Source organism: Ooceraea biroi, chromosome 6, assembly GCF_003672135.1.
Source record: "Ooceraea biroi isolate clonal line C1 chromosome 6, Obir_v5.4, whole genome shotgun sequence".
NCBI lineage: Eukaryota > Metazoa > Arthropoda > Insecta > Hymenoptera > Formicidae > Ooceraea > Ooceraea biroi.
The window spans coordinates 11,511,229-11,530,776 of NC_039511.1; the positions used below are offsets into that span (position 1 = coordinate 11,511,229).

Consider the following 19,548-nt stretch of genomic DNA (forward strand, 5'->3'; position numbering starts at 1 on the left):
TGAGATGAATCGCGCACGTACACTCTAAAATAACAACTATCAGTTGTGCATCACGCGATAAGAGCGTGGTAACATCCGTAAAATACAGTAAATTTGGTTTTTTTTTTTCATTTTTTAATTCGCCACTCTGTGACATGCAAACGTGTTTCAAGTTGAAATAAAATGCGATTGACATTCATCGTCAGCTGTACAATGACAAATAATTTATATATTATATTTAGAACGATTTGAGATAAACATAAAAAGATTGTAGAAAAATCTGTATGTATGTATAATATATATAACACTATTTTTAATCATATATACTTCTTTCGAGTTTTATTTTATTCAAAGCATCGATTTTTTACACGTGATTTATATACACATGATTACTTGGAAAAATACTTTTGTAATTATAGAAGCAACCGCGTTTCTTCAAGATTGCAACGGATAATCGATTTATTCGTAAAAACGATAAGAGAAAATTTCGCCATTGTTCGTACCAATTACCGTCACGGTATCTCATTGCACGTTGCCGAAGAGTTTCTGGTTTCAAGAACGAAAGCAAAAGCCCAGAGTAGCAAGGAGAGAAGCAAAAGGGTCCAAGTAATTCCTGGTCCCCGAGAGAAAGAGAGAGTGAGGGTGGTCGGACACAATGCGGTGGCTGATACTCGGAAACCTTTCGAGGGCGAATCGAGAGACGGCGATCCAGCGCCGGCATTGTGGAGCTGTCCGGTGCAGCCCTGGCGTGGCTGATAAGACTCGCTTACCACCCGCATAAGTTCTCGGACGGCAAAGAGACCCTAGAAAATATTGTACCTTGTCGCCACGAGACACCGTGGCCTATACTGAACGCGGACGGTCTATGCCCAATCCTGAATGTCGCGTTAAATCCGCAACGGACGTTCAATAATGAAAGAAATGCGGAGTCCGGCGTGCGATATGAAAGAAAATATTTGCTAAAATATCGGCCGAGGTATTTTGAAATGATTTATCCGCGTTCATGATGGCCAAGCATGCTTGTCCCATCTTTTGGTCAAGGAACTTTATACTATTTTCTGTTACATTATTTTTATACTTTGTATATCATATCATTGTTAATATCATGTTGATATTACCACTTACTTATAATAATGCTGTCGAAAAATACGGTAGACTTGAAAGTTAGGAAAGCGTGCCAAAGATGTCCCGCAACTTTGCAGCTATTTTGTTTGAGCTTAATATCCTGGAACAATAAGGCTGCTTTCACAGCTGGAATTACGTGACACGCCATATCTCTTCGTCGTCGTTAGGAGCATACCACTCACCGAGCGGACGTTGAGAGAGACACCGAGAGATGCACTGAGAAATTCATCTAGACCGTAATTAGGCGAAACCTCCTTCGAAATTGTCGGTGTCGTGCGCGTAAACATATCACCATCGTAGCGATATATCGTACAGCAGGTATATTAAACGCACGACAGATCGACGTGTAAAACTAATAAACGTTTAGATTGCACTCCAGATGTAGCGACGCAACACGAGGATATTTTATGAAAAACATAAAACTCTGAACAACAGTAAGAGAAAAGATCGAGAATTTTAGAAAAATAAATCTTTAATATAATTATGTACAAACGATATTTCAAGTATTCAGGAAAATATCGAGAATAATATGAGAAAATTACGTCCAGTAAGAAGATATCTAACAATAAACAGTAGAAAAGAGAAAAATCAAAAGAAAATAGGAAATAAATATTGAGAAAAATAGCATTATTAATTTAAAAAATTGATTTTTGACAAGAATTATTGAAGAAAGAAGTGTTTGAACATTTGTTGAATGAGTTCTCTACAAAAAATAACAGACTTATGTTTGGAGTTTAAGCTACTGAACGAGTTAGCAGCATATAATATTCTGAATTTCGAATTCCATTTCGACAAACCAGACAGTCGATGAAAGCAATATAAAATTCATTTACTTTACCGCAGCTTTCTCTTCCCACGTTCTTTTATAAAAACAGAGATCTCAGAGTTTGTGTCGATCGCAATGGGAATGACGGCGGCTGAAGAAACCAGCCGCTAGGAAAATGGCGAATTCCGCCGTAGGAAGCGGCAATGTAAGCGTTGCTAATGATTCTCTAACGAGGTGTGGGGGTCCAGTCTTGTTTCGCCGGAAAAAAGCCATCTCAGGAGCGGGAAGAGACTCCTTTTCTTCGGCTGGCTCTACCTTCTCCATCGACCTGCCGATGAACTCCCGCTTTCTCAGCCTCCCTCTTTTATTCTCTTCGCCATCCAGCTCTGCGGTGGCATTTTCTCACCCTCCGCGTCTACGTTTCGCCCGCGGAGAAATTTCGTCCGTGCTTGTCTTCTCGTTGCGCATCGTCTTAAATATTCCACTGTTTTCCCCGCAGCTTCCGCTCGCGCGCCGGAAGTCACGCTGCATCCTCGAATGCATTTCGAGAAAGAAGATCGAGATAGGGCGGGATTGTCAAGAGGGAGGACTACGAAATATTCCCGAGCGTCGTCGTTCCGCAGCTCGAGAAAGTGAGAAAGAGCAAGAGAGAAGAGACCTCTCCCGCGCGCGCGCTATCGGATGAGAAGATAAGAATTATTAATGCCGAGTGTGCATTCGCGAAGCACGCGATATTGTGTCATACCGAGTGTTTGAAAGCTACAGCTGTTTTTGCATAAAAAGTTATTTCTGCGTTAAGAATAAAGAAGCACTTAGCAACGTTGATGAGATTTTTTTAGTCTTTGATTCAAATTTAATGAAGACACATTGTCCAATATCACTTTTTTTATTGTTCCTTTAATTAGCTACGCAATTACGTATATCCCCTTTACCTTTAATTGCCTTTTAATGTTAATGTATCAATTTCTTTCTTTGTTTTATCTATTTCGCGATTTCCTCGCGATCTCTTTTTATGTTCCTGCTCCAATGTAGTCAATGCTTGATTCTTTATTTTATTTCGCGAAAAGTTTTTTCGTGAAAGGGAAACTTTCGGCTCTTTTAGATAGATATCGCAGATACATCCGGTGCTTTCCGAAATAAATGAGAGTACTTTGTATTGATTTGCGGCGTCAAGGGCCGCGTCGAAATGGCCATGAATCGCGAACTGTTACATGGCGGTCTGTAGTCTAGCTCGCGGAAATTGGCGATGAATGAACGCGATGCACGGCTTAATTGGATCGGTATTTCCGAGAGGACTATCGGCCATCCGGCTCAAACTAGCTCGCTTGTGCTCCTATTGCGCCATTGATTGCATTCTCGTGCGTCCTTATCATTATCGTGATTACAGCCTCTTTCGATCTAGCTTCTGCGCTGTCGTTTATTATTTATCGTATCGATGTCGGTGTCACCAGCGCTCGGCGGTATTCCTACATGTCCTTCCGCCTATTTAGCATTACAAGATAACGAGAATGCATAACGCATTCCTACGGCGCGAGATTCATCGTGCACGGAATGCCTCAAAATTATCAGCTGACTTTTTACAAGCATAGCTGTGGCACAGCATGAAGCGAGTTTATCTGAAAATAAAATTTCTACGATAAAAAGTTTGCAGTTAGGAAAGTTAAATTGAGAATGAAACTGTTCCCTTTTATATCTCTATGCACATTTCTTTCATACATCGTTACATTTATCAGGCTTATGTATTTATTCTCATTTCAGTTTATATTCTGGTATTGTACCTTCTATAGAAATATAGAAATATAGAAAATAACAGCGAGAAGCAATGGCTGACTGATACGAAATATGAAGGGTATCTTGTGCGTTGCTCGTAAATATTTTTCAAGCACGGCAATTTCCGAAATACCTAGGATCCAAAGAGCCAAAATTGGTTCTAAGCCCCTTTCATATACATAAAGCTGTTCAATTTATACCCCTGGTCGTAAAGGTGGCGCGAGAACGCGCACTGCCGACCGGAGACTCCTCTTCGTTGAATCCCCCGTGAGCAACAGCGGCTACCAGCGGCTCGTAAGCTATCGATTCCCTGTGATACTCCGTATCCGAAGTGCTCGCGATTGGAGCACGTATCGGAATTGCGCCGGAATTGCGCCACGCTGTCGATAAGCACGGAAGTCGTGCGCGCCTTCTCGATTCCCTTCAAGGGCTCGAATCGACGATCGAAAGCACTTTTACTTCCAGATACCGGACTATTCCCACGTCGAAAATCTTACTCGCGTGTCTCCGGAAAAGCCTTCTCATGTTTCGGTGTCGTAAAGGAGGACCGCGCCGGCATCCTTCCGCTACCAACGATGACGTGCATTCAATTCGTTTATTGTCTTTATAGATATAATTATCTAGATCATGTTTTATATCTTGATGAGTTCTTTGTGTATCCACCTGCACCTTGAAATCTCGGAGACATGTCGTATATTGGAATTTCGGAATATTCTTTTTAATGTATTGGAGTAAGTCGGTCTTAAATTTAGCAGCAGATTCTTTGTCACAAATCAGATTAATTTATAATTAAATTGTCGAGACAGTAATCATTTGCGAATTACACAATTGGAAATAAAAGACTAGTCTCTCTCAGAGTTTAATATGAGACTTAATCATCAAGACATTCGAGATATTAAAAGGTTGTACAAAACATTGCGAACTTGCGACCTTAATAAACTGAGAAAATTAGGGTTAATTAATAAATCCCGGTCGAAATGTTGGCTAATTGAAAATGGACTCCGACTTGGTCGAGAGGAATTTATTACGAGGATTAAGGTACCGGATTTTACGGACACCGTGACCGCGCGCTGTTCTACATGGAAGCGCGACGCTTTCGTCTACGTACCCCGCAGCTTTCGGTCAGGAATCTCATTGCATGCGAGCGGCACGACCGAGGGACCTCGTCCTATTAAAACGCTGGCGATCGAGAAAGTTTGCGAATTTATCGTCTCAATCTTGCGTCCGGGAATATTTATGACCGGCCGGTCGTGAAAGTTCGCTTCGTTTCGCGCGAAACTCACGCGTTTACACCCTGCGGATGGCCGGTCCGGCTTTGTGACCGTCGCCATCGTCCGTTTTCCTCGGTCTCGGAACCGACGCAAAGCCGGTTCTGCTTGTTGTTCTCCAAACGCGCGAATTACACACACGGGGGTGTAAATCCGCGCGAAGACGTCCGAAACTCCAGCGCGGATAATAGCGGACTTGCGAGCTCGCTGAATCCGCTCGCGACGTGAACTTGCGACGGCGCTTTAAACTTTAAACGATGCCGCCTCTCCGTGCGTTTTGCAAGTCGCGTTATGGCGAAAGTTCGCCGATCGAGCAGATTCGGCGTCGCGACGCCGACTTACCGGGGATCCGACTGTTATCGCCGCTTTGTCTGAAATGCATGTCATTTATACACGTGGTGCCATGAAAGTACTATTGCCTCTACTGATGAATCCAAAGTAGAGCTTTTTGACAGAAGAAATGCGTTTGAAGCTTTCATAATGATTTTTTATTAATTATTTATGAGATGAATAAAGAGCTATAGAATAATCCTGTTTTAACAATTTTAGTGAATAATTATAAAAATCTATCATCAGAATATTATATAATTTTTCGAATATATTATATACTAGATCTTAATAAATAGTATTTTAACAAATTGTAAAAGCCAATTTCTTTTATTATTATATGAACAAAACTTTGGGAAACAAATATATGACACTGTTTTACTTTTTAGGTACTCTTTTGAGGTCGAAATATTAGGAAACACTATATATGGCCTATATTTTACATAGCTGAATTTTGTGCGAACGGGTCCCAACTCGCACGAGCGGTCGGATGGCCGGAGGGTGGGTTTCGTATTCAATGAGACTCGCACGCGGGGGTCCGCGCTCCATCTCGAGGCGCAAGAAAATTGTAATCTACGTACCCCCTTACCGGCCGCCACTCCGGGACGGCACCTAACTTTTCCACCCCCGAGGCGGCCGAAATTCCGGCGTTCAAATCGATGTAAATCGTTTCGTATGCGTATATTCGATATAAACGGACGACGAGCCGATTTGCTAACTTATTTCTCCGATATTGGTTTGGTGCATCAATATAAATTGCGTAGGTCGAGCTTCATGTATCGCGCGAGATGTTTATCATCGGAATCAACAATGAAGTGGCGCGATATTTTATATATTAAATAAACGGAAATTTAAATGAAGAATGAAGAATGCTTAATTATATCATATTATTAATTTTTGTTATTAACTTTTTTATTAATACCATTTTATATCAATCCCTTTGGGGAAGACTAATAATTTTGTCGATCGAAGATTTAAATGTAAATAGGATTTCATTTCATTTACGTAATATGAGAAAATTTTGTAAGCATTATCGTAGCTCACTGTAGATTGACGTCGCTCTGTGATGTCGTTTTTCAGACGCAATGGAGGAACGTCGAGCAACGCGATTTATTGAAAGTGATTTCTGCCGCGCGCGCACGCGCGCGTTCCGCCTTTCATCTTTTATCCGCGTTTGACTCGCATGAACGCGAGACGTCACGATCGACGATAGATGGCCATTAATAGTCCCGCCGCGATGACGCTTCGCGGATATCCGCGATCCGCTCTCATCCGTCACACGACGAGATGAAAAGATTCGTCGCTGGTATATTTCCATAATGGATGCCACTTGGTTCATACCTTAGCGATATAATAATTAGATCAATTATACAGATTTTTATACCAATGCACCAATACTACATATATTACATTATCGCACATTCTTTTTTGATAGAGTAACTTGCAAAATTAATATTATATAATATTAGAAGAATAATATTACTCTCAGTTACAAGAATAGTTTAAGTTAAGTTACAAAAAAAAATACATTTAAATTGTCGATTGTAAAGAAACGAAAAGAGAGATGCATAAAAAATATTACTTTTGTGTTTCTTGTAATATTCTTATTTTCCACACAATTTTCAAGTACATTTCTTTAGATAAAATATCAATTATAAAAAAATAATATGCATTACATATAATCGTATAATATATTATCGCGTAATATATTTTAATCGTATAATATATTGTTAACGAGATAAAATACAATAATATTTAGTTTTTTGTATATATAATAATATTTTATATTTGTTTATTAATTCTATTTATGTGTGCACTATAAAATCGTATTGATAATTATGTTTGTCATAAAAAACGTAAACGTGTTTTCGTCATATAGTGTTAACTACAAGTCCCGTTATAAGTTATAAAAGTTTGTAAAACGAGATTATCTTACATACGTGTAATAATAGATTTTTGTATTGTATTTCTAATATTATTGTAGATGTATCTCGGAATTGTGTAGTAGTTCATTATTAAGTAATTCCGCGTCGCATAACTTATACGCGTATTATCTACATATACGTGCAAACAAGTATATGTATTGTTATATGTTATATATTATACATGTATCAAATTATTATCATTCAATAGGTTATTACGTCATACAAGAATCATTCAACTTTTTTTTATCAATTCTTCCATTGGGCAAACACGGTGCATGATACTTTTTAGGGTAGAAGTATACCCTATTATTTTCCATGAATTCTTCTTCCTCGGGTAAGCCCAGACATTGTGTCAGATATTGAAAAAACTCATTTTTCTAAAATACATAGTAACAATATGAACATTTCATAAACGGAGTTTTCTGATCTTAGTAATTTTACAGTATTACATCTTAACTATATATAAAATGTTATGTTAGCTCTGAAAACCTCTAATTCTGGCGATGACTTAATGTGCACCGAGTCCAAAGACTTATCAGTAGGACTTGTTAGTATATAGGCCTCTATCACATGTGGATGTTCTTCTATTTTAGCCTCGATTTCTGTCGACGAAATGAGCTGACTTTTATTCCGCATAAGATGATTGATCTTGTCGATGACATAAATGGCGCCGTCTTTATCGAAGTAGCCCCAATCTCCGGTGTAATACCACCCTACATTGTTATACCATTCCACCTATTATCTTCTTGGTTGTGATTTCCGTAATGCCAGACTTTCGTAATTTCGTAAGGCAGTCGCAGTTACATAAGATTAATTATAATAAATGAGAACTGTAACATACCTTTCTCCATTCTATTCTGGTCCTTAGCAGTGGGTTCACTAAGAAACTCTTCGTTTTTTTCGTAAAATATATTGACACTATTTGGAAGCACGGTCGGATATCTGCACCAGATTTCACCGCGTGATTCTGGACCCAATCTTTCCCTGGTGTTCGCATCGACAATTATCACTTTCATTATTGGCGCTACGTAGCCGCTACATCCGATTTTGCTGCTGTTTTTCTGGCAAGCTATTACGCCTGTCTGCACCATACCTGGAACAATTCGGTGATTACGGATCTTCTCAATACTAAATCGGCGATCGTTAGTCATCATTATACGCACAAGTATATGACTATGTGTATACTTAAATGTACGTACTATATACTTTAATGATGGGAACATGCGGTAGTAACGTCATGAGGCTTGCATAAGCCTGATGCCTGATCTCTGAATCACACACGATTTCCCTTAACGAAGAGGTATCGTAGACCGAGACGTCGACGTTGAAGAGCATCTTGTTGCACATTTTGCTCTCAAGCAACATCCAGTTTACCTGAAATAGATGTACTTAATAATACCTTTCATTCGTTCTCGACAGCGGTTGGATGTTTCTCTATGATTCTCTCACCTTGTGCTTCTGTATAGTTTCGTACATGTTCTCCTCGCTGAATGTCTTGGGCTTGATTACCGTCACCTGCTCGAGTATAGCGCGCACGGTGAGGAACGGACCGTGCAACGAACAGAAGGGTGCGTACCACATGCCGATATCATTCTTTTTCATGTCAGGTATCGTCTGGCTCGTCGGATACGAGAACATCATGTGAGGAAACCCAATGTTGCTTTTAAAGCTTGTAGTCGCGCTGGGAGAGTACATTATTCCTGCACTCTCCATTGTACCTATTCTTGAGCATGAGAAGTTTTCGACGCGCTCGTCGTCGTCGTCGATATGGCTTATCCAATCATTGAGAAAGTAATTGTCTCTTTCGAGTTTGTCAATAGTCACGATGTCCACGTATTTTAATTCCTTGCAATGTGTGATGTACTCAAAGTTACGGGCTAACATACTGGTAATGAAAATCATCTTCGACTTTGTTTGCGACAGAATGTGTAGAATAGATGTGGTTCCTCCAACTGCTTGGACATATTGATATACATATAATATCATACCTAACACGTACATACATACATACATACACATGCACGCACATATGGTATGTGTCTAAATCATGAAGATATAAGTCGACCGAAAGGTTGGAACGTAAATTTGTGTCATTCTTACATCTTACAAAATCTTCGTGCCATAAGTCCGCGATAGCACCTATGTACAGACAAGCTAGATACGGTGCATAGGCGTCTACATGATTGGGGATACATATTGTTACCACATCTCCCTCCATGATACCCAGTGCAGCCATAAATATTGCGCATTTTACACTCTTCATTCTCATCTCCCGAAACGTAGTTGTCCTTCCAGTCTCGTCATCCACCTGTGAGACGCGTATCATGTTGCCATTAAAAACTAACGGAACGTAATCTAGCCTAGCGAGATCGCGCACTTTCGCAGCTATTTGTTAACGAGTGCTTCCTTTTTAAATTCATGCGATGCGCGAAAGAAAATTGGTCACTAGGAACATATTATTACCTGGCCAATGAAATCTGGCGCACACTTCAATGACTCCAAAATATATTTCCCAATATTTCCGGATTTTACATCAAACAAATTCGAAATACTTGATAATGTTCTTGTTTTAATCTTGAATGGATAGAGTGCATCCTGAAAAGCCACACAATATCGTTATCAGTGTTTCTACATTCTCTTACCTTTCCTAGACAACTTTTACCGTGTCTTTGTATATACAGATCTCTTACCGGAGGATGACGTCCGAGGATGAAGTCCGTGGCTGAGGAGGTTCCCGCAGATGATGACATTACTAGTTATTAATGTTATTAACGTTCTTATATCTCTAAATGAAGAATGATAACGCTGATTATATTCCACGCGTTGCTTTCTACGAAACTGAAGTTTAACGTTTCCCGACACTTGTACACATCGCGACATACAGAGCGACCTTGCGGAAATTGTAAATATTTTATTTTGAGAATTGACGCGAGCGAAATATTTTGTTGTGACTGAGCGAGGATGATAAACAGAATCATAATTAACCGGATTGATGCTTCTAACTATAATTTTCGCTAATCTGTAATATTACTGAAAATTTATTACGCTTTGCAAGATTGTCATAGATTACTGGAGGTAAAATATCTTGTCATTAACGCGTCATCAAGAAACATAATTGGTCGCTTCAATTACTGTGGCTGAAGAAATATTGAAAGCAATTTTCGTATGTTGTAAAAGCGGCAAATAATACTTAACGACGACGAATAGATGCTGAAGTGTCAAAAAGCATGAACAATATGAATGTCGTATTATAAAATGTATCCATTGCTGAAATCTTATGTTTCGATTGCTTTTACGAAAAATGTCACGCACAACCAGCTGAAGGTGCCGATGCAGATTCCGAATATGATAACAATTAATAAATAAACCTTTGCTTTAAGTAATAGTGTATTTTCTTCTTTAACACTTCCATTGCCATATATATACACAAATAAAAATAACAGTAATCATTTCGTTCGAAATAAGGTGCAAAATAATCCACTAAAATGCGTCAAAACAAAAAAAAGTTGAGAAATGGAGAAGCAAAACGCAAAGGGTTTTCAGCATTAGTAATCAAACATTTAAGGCTCTCAATCACTGGCGTTTTGTCATAAAAAAAATCAGTAACATTTTAGTAACAAATATATTTAATACATGTAATGCATGTTATTTTTTATAGTGCACATGTGAAAAGAAGTAACAGACAAATATAATAATTATTATGTGTACAGAGAAATAAGAATGACTAGAAATATATTTTTTATCGTTATACAGTGTTAACTATGTACAAGTCCCATTATAAGTTACATTTGCAAAACAAGGTTATCTTATACGTGTAATAATAGATACGTGTTGTGTTTTTATTATTATAATAGAGACATCTCAGAATTGTGCAGTAATTCAGTATTAAGTAATTCCGCGTCACATAACTTATACGTGTATTACCTAATACACATATGCGTAAACAAATATATATATATATATATATATATATATATATACATATATACACATATATATACATATCAAGCAAATTTTCTACCTAAAGTAATCCAATGTAAGATTCTGTGATTCAAGCTCCATTTTATCAACTCTACCATTGGGCAAATGCGGTATCGTGTTATCGAAATAGTGTATATTCTTTTTGTTTATTTCACGAGGTAAGCCCGGACATTGTTGCAGATATTGGACCAAATCATTTTCCTAAAACACATAGTAACAATATGAACATTTCATAAATGGATTTGTCTGATCTTAGTAATTTTATAGTGTTATATAGTAACTATGTATATATAAAATATTAGCTCTGCAAACCTCTAATTCTGGCGATGGCAGAATGTGCACCGATTTGAAAGACTTATCTTTAGGATTAATCAGTATATAGGCCTTTATCACATGCGGATGTTCTTCTATTTTAGCCTCGATTTCTGTCGACGAGATGAGCTGACTTTTATTCCACATAAGATGACTGAGCTTGTCGATGACGTAAATGGCGCCGTCATTGTCAAGTAGCCCCAATCTCCGGTGCAATACCACCCTACATTGTTATATCATTCCACCCATTATTTTCTTGTTAGTGATTTGCGTAATGCCAGACTTTCGTAATTTCGTAAGGCACTCGCAGTTACATAAGATTAATTATAATAAATGAGAATAACTGTAACATACCCTTAATTATACGTCTGCAGTCCCTAGAGGTGGGGAAATATGGAAACTCTATGTTTCCTTTGTTAACTTTTGTGCCGTCGCTTGATGTCACGTCCGGATATTTACACCAGATCTCACCGTGTGATTCTGGACCCAATCTCTTCCTGGTGTTCGTATCGACAATTATAACTTTCATCAATGGCGCTACATAACCGCTACATCCGACTTTGCTGCTGTTTTTTTGGCAAGCTATTACGCCTGCCTGTACCATATCTAGAACGTTTCGAAATCACGGATTTTCTCGATATTGAATCGTTGCTATTGATCGTTGATCATCATCATTTCACGCGACGAGTATACGACTATATATTTCAATGTACGTACTATATACTTTAATGATGGCAACATGTGGTAATAAGTTCATGAGGCTTACATAAGCCTGATACCTGATCTCTGAATCACACACGATTTCCCTTAACGAAGAGGTATCGTACACCGAGACGTCGACGTTGAAGAGCATCCTGTTGCACATTTCGCTCTCAAGCAACATCCAGTTCACCTGAAACAGATGTACTTAATTCCTTTCATACGTTCTCGTCAGTGATTGGATGGTTCTGTATGATTCTCACACCTTGTACTTTTGTATAGTTTTGTACATGTTCTTCTCTTTGAATTTCTTGGGCTTAATCACCGTCACCTGCTTGAGTATAGCGCGCACGGTGAGGAACGGACCGTGCAACGAACAGAAGGGTGCGTACCACATACCGATGGTATTGTTTTTCATTTCGAGCATCTGGCCGCCCGTCGGATATGAGAATATCACATGAGGAAGCTTAATGTTGCCGTAATAGCTAGTGCTGGGGGAATACATCATGATCGCACAAGTTTCTGGTTTGCTAACTTTGTGCACGAGAATCGGTCGATCTCATCGTCGACCTCGTTTATGATTTTGTTGAGAAAGTAATGACCTTGCACGTATTTATCGATGGTCACGATGTTCACAGGTATCCTTTCGTGATTTGTTAAATACTTGAAGGCAAAGAAGAATCTACTGTTGGTAAAAATTATCTTCGGCTTTCTTAGGTTCAGAAGTTTTTGAGGTTTTATGTCTCCTGTAGCTATCCGGACATATAGATGTACATATAATAAATATATCTAATTCGTACATACATATAACATACGCGTATGCGCGCATGTGTCTCTACCATGAAGATATGTAGCCGAAGGCCTGGTTTGGAACAAAAATTTGTGGCATTCCTACCTGTTATATAATTTTCGTGCCATAAGTCCGCGATAGCACGGATGTACAGACAAGCCAGGTACGGTACATAGGCGTCTATATGATTGTAGATACATATTGTTACCACGTCGTTCTGCTTAACACCCATATTCCTTAGAAATATTGCGCATTTTATACTTTTCGTTCTCATCTCCTGGAATGTAGTTTCTCTTCCGGTCTTGGCATCCACCTGTGTGTCCAATACACGCGTATCATGATGCCATTAAAAACTAATAGAACGTAAGTAATCTAGCCTAGCAAGATCGTTCACTTTCGCAGTTATTTGTTAACGAGTGCTTCTTTTTCAAATTCTCATGCGATGCGCGAAAGAAATTTAGTCACTAGAAACATGTTATATTACCTGACCAATGAATTCTGGCGCACATTTGAATGACTCCAAAATATAATGCCCGATATTTTCGGATTTCAATTCTACGGAATTGAAACTACTTAACAATTCATCCTTTTGTACGACAAACGAAAAGAGTGCATCCTGAAAAGCCGCATGATACTATTATTATTATTTCCTACCATACATTTTCCTAACTTCTCTAGAGAAATTTTATCGTGTCTTATTTGATACAGATCTCTTACCGGAAGTTGTATGTCCGAGCTGCCTGAGGTTTCGTCAGATGACGACATTACTAATTATTAATATTATAAGCGGTCTTATTGTAAAGTCAAGAATGATAACGCCGGTTATATTCCACCGTGCTTTCTACGAAACTGAAGTTTAACGTCTGTCGACTTGTAGATATCGCGACATATAGCGACCTTGCGGAAACTGAAAATATTTTGTTTTGAGTGAGCGACGATAATGAACCTGAATCATAATACACCGGATTGATATTTCTACACTGAGAAAAAGTTTTATCAGATAAACCATCGGGTAACCGATTAAATAGTTTCCGATTGTTAATTTTGTTTTCCGATTGAATAATGGTATGTCCAATTACCTTTATCTTTATATGTCTGATCATTTTCTTTGTCTTAATACAATTTAATCGAATATATCCGTTTGTTACTATGTAATTGATTATCCGATTAGATATTTTTCTCAGTGTATCTGTAACTTTCGCTAATTTCTAATGTTACCGAAAATTTATTAATGTTCTCGCTTCGAAATTTTACAATTTAGGGATAGCCCGATATTCGTCAATTTCGATCGAATCTGTCTTTTTGAATAGGGAAGAAAATCGTATCGCGAGAAAAAATGCTGTTTAATTTTATCTCATATCGGCTAATAACAGCTGGATGCGATAAGTCAAGTTCTTTAACAGAGAAAATTTATATTCACTCCTCGACTATTCGTCTCATGCGCGCGTGTGCATGCGCGCGAATTGTGTATCGGACAGATGACAAATCATGCGTCGAAACCGAAATGAATTATACCGCGTTCTCGTATGATCATCTGATGTTCTATAATCGAAAAGGCAACTCGCGATGATCGAACTTTTCATTTTTATTTCACTCTTTTGCTGGCAATGTGTCCAAAATGTCGATACTTCTTAGCGTTCGGTTACGTTCATGGGATTAATGGTTTAAAATGGATCCTGAATTGCGGCACGTTACGTGAAGTAATATATCAATCTTTTCATCATTTTAGAAAGAATTCCGTTTATAGAACGCAGTATGTTTTTTCCTTAATATTAAAACAATTTTATCTATGGGTGACATATATTGCACATTTTTGACAGTTGTATCTGTCTTTCCAAGACTAGAAAAAAGCTGGTTTGGAGATGAAAGAATGTATTGTCTCAAAACATGAGTTCAATCAAAACTTCACGTTCTTTTATCCTCTACAGCTCTACGAATAAATCTATACCACGATCACGATAGCGAAAGAGTAATCTTGAGTAATCCTGGTTAACTCGCCTGCGTTACTTATTTACTTACTCTTATCTTATTTTGTTTAGTTTAGCTTTAGTTGCTTTTTATAATTTTATAATTTTCTTTTGTGGAGAACAATGTATTGCATTTTATTCTTTTTTTGTTTAGATTTTAGTTTTGGTTCCTTTTTAATTTTATCATTTTTCTATTTGGGGAGAGCAATGTATTGTATTTTAATTTTATTTTTTTTTATTAATCTTTGTACTTAAGGAATTTTTATCCCAGTGCAATAAAGACTTTACTCTTCTCTACTCTACTCTCAACTAAGTTCATCCGAGACACGGCCGTCACAGCCATCCGACTTCTTCACCAACAAGTCGTGGAAACCGCGAGTAGGAGAGCCTAAACGCCAACTAACTAATGGCCGCGACTTGACCTGATATCAAAAGTATTATACATGGAGATATGGTCGCATGAGTCTGGATGGAATACATCAATTATTTGGCTTCATCATTCGTCGGTTTATTAGCCGCGCCAACTTTGACTTCATTCCCATTCATGAGGAAAATACGCTAAAAAGAAGCTCCGGACTCGAGCGAGATTCCGGTAACGAAGTTTAAAAAAACCACGAGATTTGCACGGGGAAAATGGGTGAGTGTGTAGCCACTCCCGCTGGCGTCCTGGAAGCCGTTTCCTGAAGCATGGCGCAACTTTTAAGCCAACATCGCCGCTGCTTTCGTTTGCCATTCGGTCGGTAGACAAAAACATCGTCCGTGACAGGGTGGGTCTTCTCTTGCTTTCTCTTTCTCTCTTTCATGTCGAGAAATTCGTTCCGAGGTGCGCAGCCGGGATTATGTTTTTGACAATACTTTTAGGGATCGGGGTTGGACTCAAAAATCCAACGTTTCCGGACAAAAGACTGCAGCCCAGGATTAGGCAAAAGTTCGTCTCAGCATAACTCGAGTAAATAATAATGGGAACTGAAAATGGAAGAAGAGATATCAAAGGAGTTGGAGAAATATCCAAACGGAAGAATTTTCATATTCATCTAGTTTCGCGGAAAAATCGCAAAGCGGTGACTTTTCACTTACGAGATTTACTTTTTTGATATTTTTAATTCAGGAAAATTTATTCACATTAATTAATTAATTTTAAGTTTTCTATTTTTTGTGTAACTGTTGCATATCTGATTCTGATTCTGATTTTGAGACATTTGTGATCTTGTGTACAATTGCTCAGGAATCTGCATAGCTTCCTGATTAGATTCCCGAAAGTTCAATTTACGTACATCACGTGATACTACTAATCGATACGATCGATCTTACGGATCAATCAGATCCAAATCGCGATGTAATCTTAAACGCTGAGATTTAACTGCTTCGTTACGTGGTCGATCGACATAAGTAGCACGATTTAACCGGCCCGTCGGGGATTTCACGATGGAATTTTCCAAAATTCGAGAACGGCCGAGAATACCCGGTGGGAATTGCAAATTCCCCGACAACCGCTTCGGTTCCGTTACGAGCGGGCGTTTCCGCTCGGTTCCGTTCTCTGTGCGCCTCTCATATGTATACATTCTCGTTTTACTGGTGTGCATGTGATTCAGAGCGAGAGCGGCAGAATAAAGCCCTTGGCACACACAAGGTATTTCATTGCAACTGCGAGTTGTGGCGCGTGCTATCTCGGTGACCTGAGATAGGATTGGCTTTATGTTTGGTATTACGTGAATTACGTTGCAGTGCGTCAGCATTACGATTGATTTAAAATTGTCCTGAAACAGAAAGTCCATGATAACTGAATCGAGTGAGTAACGAGTAAGAAATTTCCGTAAATATTTCGTAAATCAGAACGTCGCGAGATGTCAAAGTTGAGTCGATAATCGGAAGATGAATGTATCCTTAAGATTCACATATCATGCTTTATACTTAATCATCTTTTATGCAAAGAGAAAGAGTAGTAATTTCTTCTATGATAATCCAGAAAACAAATCTGAAGGTGCAAAAGAGAAACACTGATTTATCGCACGCAATTAGCGCACGGATGTTCACGACCTATCGCTTACTATACAAGTGTGAAATTATAAAAAGACAGAGAGAGAAGAACCTTAAAAATAGAAGAGATCTAAAATTAGGAGAACATAAGATATCCTGCACATAAGATATCCTGCACACGTGGCGTGCGCGGAATTAATTCGGAAGCGTACGCGAGGTACACAGCGAAAACAGGGTACGCGGGAAGGTAAAGCGATCAAAAGGAAAATTTATCCCGCGCGCCAGGATCTCGGGAGGTATTTCTCGAGCGTGCATTCTCCGCGATGGGATGGTGAACGCGTGGTTCCCGATTTCCGGTGTCGCTGATTCTCCGGTACCGCTCCTGCGGCGGAAAATATCTGTCGCTCGCGTTTCTGTCGACGTCGTTTCTTGCCATTCAGCATGACTGCGTATCACGTGTGTGAAGCACGTTGCGCGGGAGGGCAATCCCCGGCCGCGACAAAAGGGCCTGTGCCCTTCCGCACCGTGCGCCGCGGGCTTAAGGGTGAACGGCGCGCTTATAGAGGAACGGGTCGAACACCGCGGTTCTCCATGGTGGCTATTCTATGAAATATTCAACGCGCCCTCGGGCCACGTCGTCATTGCTTTTGTAGGAGCGTAACCACCACCGCCACCGCCGCCGCCACCCCGTCATCGCGACGCGCCGGCGTCGTTGTCTGTCCGGCGGCCGGATGCATTATTTTTCTTCATTTCCCCAACAGTCGCGCGCCCCTCATCCACTCGTCCGTTTACGATACCTCGAGGATACGTAAGGGACGTAAAGGGACTTATTCGATTCGCACACGTTCGCCACTTTCATTCGGATTTGCATCCGAATAGATATTGAAATTGAAATTTTCGATAGTTATTTCGAGATTGAATAAAAACTGGAGCATGAAAATTAAACGATTATAAATCGAGAGATAAACGTGTTTTAATTTTGGATTATATCTGATGCTCTGCTTTACATATTGATATTTTATTGATGTTATAATTAAAAAGTAGAACGAATATTAAATGAAACCTTAAATTAGAAATGATTATTATTGTATTAGTACTATTCATAGGAGTAGTAGTATTACATGTTAGAAGGAGTATTTGTATCATCGATTACACTTAACTATTAATATTCTCAGTATTTCATGACCGGTACATTTATTATCAGTCATTTGTTCAAATCTTTTAATTATTAACTTTTAATTATTTCATTAAAAAAACAATAGATTCTGTATGAATTAATTTTTATCTCTTCCGATTTATTATTCATTTTCCATTAAAAGGAAAATTGAGAACAATCAAGATATTCTGCACATTCTCATAGCAAGAAATGTTTCTTTATACAACAATATTGAAAAGTTGCTTTACGCCGTGAATTAATTTGCCAAATCGGAGAAATGCACATTTTTTGACAAGATGGGAGCTCGTTTGTCTCGGTATGGAGTACGAAGTAATTTTTTCGCTCTCAAGTCGACAGAAGCTGTATGTACTCCAGACGTCTGAGCACTCAACCGCTGATCTGACATCGTTTTAATGAGACCGCGGCCAAGGGAAAGAGAGAAAAAGAGAGAAGAGATGGACAGAGAGAAGACGGCAATAAGGAAGCATTATGGAAACGCGGCGAGTTCGGCCGAATTAGCGGCAGGCTAATGACAAAAAGTCGAATTAAAATAACAATTGCGTCGGAACGAGGACGACGCGAGGGGGATTTAAATCCCACCCAATATCCCCTCGTACCCCCAACCCGTCGCGCTCCCTTTTTCGCGCTCGTAGATTCGACGGAATATTTTGAAATTGCAAATTTGCGTTGCGCTCCGTCTCCCTCGCTCTTATCCCATTTCTCTCTCACTCGCCCTCGCTTCGTCGCACGAATTTAAATAAAATACGCACCCCCATCGATTTGCAGTTTCCCGGATGGGACCGGAGGGGTATCGGGGGTGCAAGCGGGGGCGCCTCTTTATCGTTTTCCGATGGAATAGTATTTGGCGGAACGACAACGGATCGATGTGTCCCTCGCATAAACGCAAATGTCGCGTTCCGCCGTATTCACGGATAAGTGGATACTACATAGCGTGGACAGGCCGGCGATGTCATAACGACGAAGCAAATTGCAATGACGATCTTATAATCGTGGTTCTTCAGTCTATCTCGCCTACGTTTTGCCTCAGAAATGTGTTCCCCTTGATAAAAAAAATTTAGCGCTATATAATAAAATCGAACGTGTTATCCTTGATCATACTTTATTCCATTTTTAGAATATACCAGAAACGATGTAATGCTTTATGGATATTTTTTTTTATTTCCCGAACGAAATTATTAAAATCGAAAACTCATCTCCAAGAGCCTCTGACGGTCTATTATTTAATTTTCTTCTATCTTTAATTGAAATCAAATGCAATTCAGTGGAAATGTGCTCACTTCGTTTTCTCTTGTAGTCTTCCATGTAGTCTTTCATTCTCAGGTAAAGCGAAAAAAAAGACTCACGGGATATACTCGAGCAGATCGGCGAGGTAGTTGAAATACATATCCGACAGAAAGTCAGAAGTTTTTCGATACTCGCTGGCACGCGACGCGTGCATCACGATACATGACAGAACATTATCCGTGAAAACATTTCACTGCGAAA

At 39.2% G+C, this 19,548-nt stretch overlaps 2 protein-coding genes across 2 annotated transcripts; both read right to left on the bottom strand.

The window, feature by feature from the left end:
* Positions 1 to 7,320: 7,320 nt before the first annotated feature.
* On the bottom strand, positions 7,321 to 10,068 carry LOC105284135 (luciferin 4-monooxygenase-like). Its single transcript, XM_011347425.3, has 8 exons — positions 9,851 to 10,068; positions 9,624 to 9,755; positions 9,261 to 9,468; positions 8,610 to 9,112; positions 8,360 to 8,534; positions 8,002 to 8,253; positions 7,650 to 7,873; positions 7,321 to 7,537 (listed from the first exon to the last, which is right to left on the bottom strand). The coding sequence occupies exons 1-8, from the start codon at positions 9,908 to 9,910 to the stop codon at positions 7,373 to 7,375; spliced, it is 1,719 nt and encodes a 572-aa protein (XP_011345727.2). The 5' UTR covers positions 9,911 to 10,068; the 3' UTR covers positions 7,321 to 7,372.
* Positions 10,069 to 11,177: 1,109 nt separating this feature from the next.
* On the bottom strand, positions 11,178 to 12,891 carry LOC105284151 (4-coumarate--CoA ligase-like 3). Its single transcript, XM_026970765.1, is given in 6 exon segments — positions 11,178 to 11,342; positions 11,454 to 11,647; positions 11,650 to 11,676; positions 11,808 to 12,059; positions 12,171 to 12,345; positions 12,418 to 12,891. Coding segments are annotated over 6 exon segments (1,056 nt in total). The 5' UTR covers positions 12,661 to 12,891.
* Between the last annotated feature and the right edge of the window lie 6,657 nt (positions 12,892 to 19,548).